At 43.2% G+C, this 4635-nt stretch overlaps 1 protein-coding gene across 1 annotated transcript; it reads right to left on the minus strand.

The window, feature by feature from the left end:
* Window positions 1-392: 392 nt before the first annotated feature.
* FGF23 (fibroblast growth factor 23) lies at window positions 393-3744 on the minus strand. The gene is made up of 3 exons (XM_009507725.1): window positions 3522-3744; window positions 1338-1441; window positions 393-830 (listed from the first exon to the last, which is right to left on the minus strand). The coding sequence occupies exons 1-3, from the start codon at window positions 3742-3744 to the stop codon at window positions 393-395; spliced, it is 765 nt and encodes a 254-aa protein (XP_009506020.1).
* Window positions 3745-4635: the final 891 nt, after the last annotated feature.

Here is a 4635-nt window from a genome sequence, read left to right on the forward strand (position 1 = left end):
GAGGATTCCCTGTCTCTTTTGGAATCTCAGATGCTCCAGGTCTCTTCCCAGTTACATCAGTAACATAACATTGTTTTCTCATTTCATTCAAGTAAAGTCTTTTTTCACTGATGCATACTTAAGTTGATTCAGACCCTAAAATTTTGATTTGTATTATTCTTTTCAGAAATATCTTCTTTTCAGTAAAAAAGAGCCCCATCTGGAAAATGTCCAACTTAGTTTTTTCAGTAAACTGTCATCTGTAAGTACAAAATTTGAAATTAAGGATTTTTTTTCCCAATGTCTTTCAGGTTTCTAATAGCCATTTTGACATTCAGACTGAGTGCGCTAGAAAGTTCCTTTTGCCTGTTATATTCACCCATGTCTTCAGTTTGGAAGTGGCGGGGCCCCAGTTATCTTGTTATATAAAAGCGAGGACTTGCATACCTCCTGGCATCCATCATAGCGTGTGGGTCATCTGGGTTGACCACATCATTCTGGTTGATTCTCATGGGTTGTCTGGGCATGTGGGAAAAGTCTGCTTGCTGCTGCAACTGAGATCCGAGCACAGAGATCTTTCTTTGCGGGACCAGGATCTGGTGAGGATCCATTGGATCGATATCTGCACTTCTGGTATTTCTGTGGGGCTCAGGTGTGTTGAATCGAAACAAAGGAATTTCATTTCTCCTGGACAAAAACTGGGAATATGGTGGTGGATTCATACCAGGGAAGAAAGCTTGTTTAACTCTGCCTAAGCTAACCAGGAAGTTGTGTTTGGGAGATTGGTACACATCGTATCCATTTTCCAGCGTCCTGTGGTTGAACACGCAATCCTCTTGACTGAAGTAATGCTTAGGGAAAAAAATATGACACCTGTGAGCAGAGGGATTTGGTGCCAATTAAAGATGGAAAGAGGGGTTGGATCTTGCAGGAGGTGTTTTTCTGATGTGCCAGCTCTGTAACTCAGACAACTAAGGCTTAGTCAAATGTAGACCTGAGATGCATGCCCATGTTTTCAACAAAGGTATTATAATGGTAATATTGTTTTCTTTCAGAGGGCTGCATTGTTTGAGCTACTCCCAACCCATGGCTCTACGCTGCAGCAGGAATTCAGATTGGTCCATTACTGGATCTCATTTCCCCCTTGTTTACCCAAACAGAAACTCAGATGATTTTTGCCAACTTTACAACTCAATAAAATCAAAGAAGAGATGAATGTTTCACCTAAGTAGCAGGTTCTCAGCTCACTTAAATCTGCATCCTCCTACTGTACAGATTTGCCCTAGCTGGGGAAATAAGCACCACAGTAGCAGACTGCACCTGCCTTTCAGTCTTGAGTCTTAGTAAAGGTCACTCACCGAACCAAAAATGTTTCCTTTCATGTCCATACATAGGTAGCGTCCACTCTTCACACCTGTGATTATTACTGAGCCAGCACCCTCGGACTTGATCATTAGGGCACCTGTTTAGAAAAACAAGGATGTCAAATCCAGGACCCAGTTCGACACTGCTCTGTTGCCTTACAGACCCACAGATGCTCTGGCTGCAAGTGTCCTCTGGGGGTCTGAAGCAACCTCCCATGTTATCTGGGACTTTTGCCCACCCTAGATCAGGTTAGCCATGACTTGCTTTGTCTGAGTTTTGGAAAGCTTCCAGGATGGAGATGCCACCACCTTTCTGGGTACCCTGTTCCAGTGCTGCACTAACATCCCAAAGACAATTTTTTTTCCCTAGCATCCCCTCTGAAGTCCCAAACTGCAGTCTGGGGACATTGCCCTTAGCTATCTTGTCAGCCACTACCAAGGGGAGTTTGTCTCCCTCGTCTTTGTGACTGCCCTCTGGTATTAAGTTATCCTTAACCTCCTTTTTGCTACGCTAAACGAGCCCAGCTCCCTCAGCCTCTCCTGACAGATTGTGTTCAAGGCTACTGACCAACCTGAAAACCCTCTGCCAGAGCAGCTCCAGTTTCTCCACACCCATCCTGAACTGGGGTTGCTGTAGTGCTCCAAGAGCAGTTTCACCAGTGCTGAGTAAAGCAGGAAGAGCAACTTTCCTTGATCTGCTGATCACAGTAGGTGGTTTGCCTTCCTCTCAAAGTGAGTGTGCTGTTGAATTATGTTTAACTTGGTGCCTGCTGTAACCCTCAGGCCCTACCCAGGGGGTACATATCTGGCCTCCTCCCAGCCTGTGCAGCTGCAGGGGGTTATTGCAGCCCTGGTGCAGAACTTTGCACTTATCATTTTTCTGGCATCTTTTTGGTACCATGGTGACCTGGCAGAGATTCAGTCACTCTCCTTTTCATGACCCCTTTCATTGACTGATTTCCACCCTTCCTGCTCCACCATTCCAAATACTTGTGTATTTACTTCATGGCAGATACGGGCAAAAAAATGGTATTTTGCTGGCTGTTGTTCTCTAAAACAGCATACTGGTGCTCGGTCATCAACATACCTAAAACAAATTTTATAAAGCCTTTATATTTGCAGGAGTACTAACAAGACAGTGCAAGCATCCCTGCCAGTGTGTCATTACTAATTGCTAAAAAAAAAAAAAGGCAGACCTTGATCCTTTTCTGTCCTTGATTAAATTATAACTTTTAAAAACATCCTTTGTTCCTTACATACTTATGTCTAAGCATCATTATATATGGTTACATTTTTAATTGAGTGGATGAAGAAGACATGATGCAGCAATAATAATAAACATGACTCTATGATGCCTAGCCACTTGTGATTTGAGTGCTGCTAAAAGAAGTATTTTTGAAATGCTATGAAAGAACCCTAAGTCTTAACACCTCCCCCACCCCCACCCCCACCCATTTTCTACTAACTATAGTGTTTGGGCCAGGTATTCAGCAAAGGAAGAAGAATGCCTTAGTTTTCCATGAAAGTAACTGTGATGAGGCAATTTGAGAACCTTTTCGTTACAGTAGGGAATCGTTACTTCTCATGAACCCCAAAGGCTTAGCACTTCTTTTATGACAGTCTGGCCTTTTGTAGTTTTCCCCCTTATAATTGACCTTTGCATACCCATGTTCTATACCCATTAAAGTTAGTTTTAGTAGTTGTCAGCTCTCTACTCCAAAATAAAGATTTCACGGATGCTATCAGTTTTCTGCCACTGCTGTGGTAAGTTCCCCCAGTGCAGTTCCTTTGGTAATACTATCACTGTAATGGGAAGTAGCTATTTGGGGATGTCATCACCAACCCCTAATAGGAACTTTCACAGAAGCTGTGGCTAAAATCATGAAGTGAAGGATAATTCAGGTAGTTTTTGCTTGCAGAGTATCACAGGAACCATAGGACTTCACTTCTCTGAAGTGAGGAATGAAATTCCCCATTCACCTATTTCTTTGGAGCGATGTTGTTTATTTGTTAAACAAAAGGAGGATTATAATTATGTATGTTTTCCATCCCATAGCTACACTCCTCTGTCTGCCTGCCTACTGAGAGGAGGGGAATTTTTAGAGGTAGTGAGAAAGCAACAGTCTTATTCTCTCCCCTGCTCCCACGAAGACCGAGAATCCATAGTAAGCTACTTACTGTAAATGGTTTGGTGAGGAACACCATCAATGTAGCCATCAGCATTGATTTGGAGATGGAAGCTGTTCCTCTCTGTATCTGTGTAGAGGTGCATCAGGTGATCTCCATTCCCCCAGCTGGGATTCAGCAGCGGAGAGGAGTTGGGAAAGGCGAGGGTAGCCTGCAGGCTACAGAGTGCCAGCAGCAAGTACCCCAGGCAGCTGTAGGGACTGGTCTGCAGCATGACTCGCCGTTCCTAGCGTTGGTCGCTATCTGCAACTTGATACGCCTCTGTGCTTCTTGCTTTCCCTTGATTGCCTGTGTCTGGACTGTGAATCCTCAGACAGGTTCCCTTCTTTTCTGCAGAGGCTTATAAAGGGCAGCGAAGTGACATCACACAGGAAAAACTTCTCCACATCCTTGATTTTTGTCAAAGCAACATTTTAAGTGTCCCGAAACCTCAAGGGAAGGATCTCTGGCTAAGGTGCGGGGGGGAAAAATGTAAGGTTTCTAAAGACAGCTCATGAAAGCTAATCATATGTTCAAATGTTATCTACAACCCTGTGACATCTGAAAGCTTCCCACGCCCCTACTGTTAGATCCAGGAAGAGCAATCCACTGCACTTTTACTGAAGGTAATGACCCTTCAGACCCAAATTCTCTTTTTTTCTCAGATATGTTTATTTAGATTCCCACCGCCCCTCTGTGTTTCCAAAATACATTCTGATTTAGTGGAAACATCAAATACTGATAAAATATCTTGAAAATGTATCAAAAGCTGATATTAGGTTGTCCTGAGCCTGATTTCCCCTTCACTATGGTATAAGTTTTGCAGTGAGCCTGTTGGGCTGATAATAGTATAGCTCTGTTTAAGCAAAGGAAACTTGACATGAGCACAACCCACTTCAAATAAGCTGTCCCTTTTATTTCTCCTGTTTCATTATGAGCCACTTAAATAATTTAAAGTTGGCCAATTACCTGTAAAACACTGAGAACCTGCATGTTTGTTTCTGCATTGCACATCTAGCTGGCAGTCTTGTACAGAGTCATACAGGTTAGCATGGACAGTAGATGTAGGATCTGAATCAAACCTGAAATCACTCATACTGGCAATTTTTTGTTACTTCAGGTACAG

This window comes from Phalacrocorax carbo, chromosome 1 (assembly GCF_963921805.1).
Source record: "Phalacrocorax carbo chromosome 1, bPhaCar2.1, whole genome shotgun sequence".
Classification (NCBI taxonomy): domain Eukaryota; kingdom Metazoa; phylum Chordata; class Aves; order Suliformes; family Phalacrocoracidae; genus Phalacrocorax; species Phalacrocorax carbo.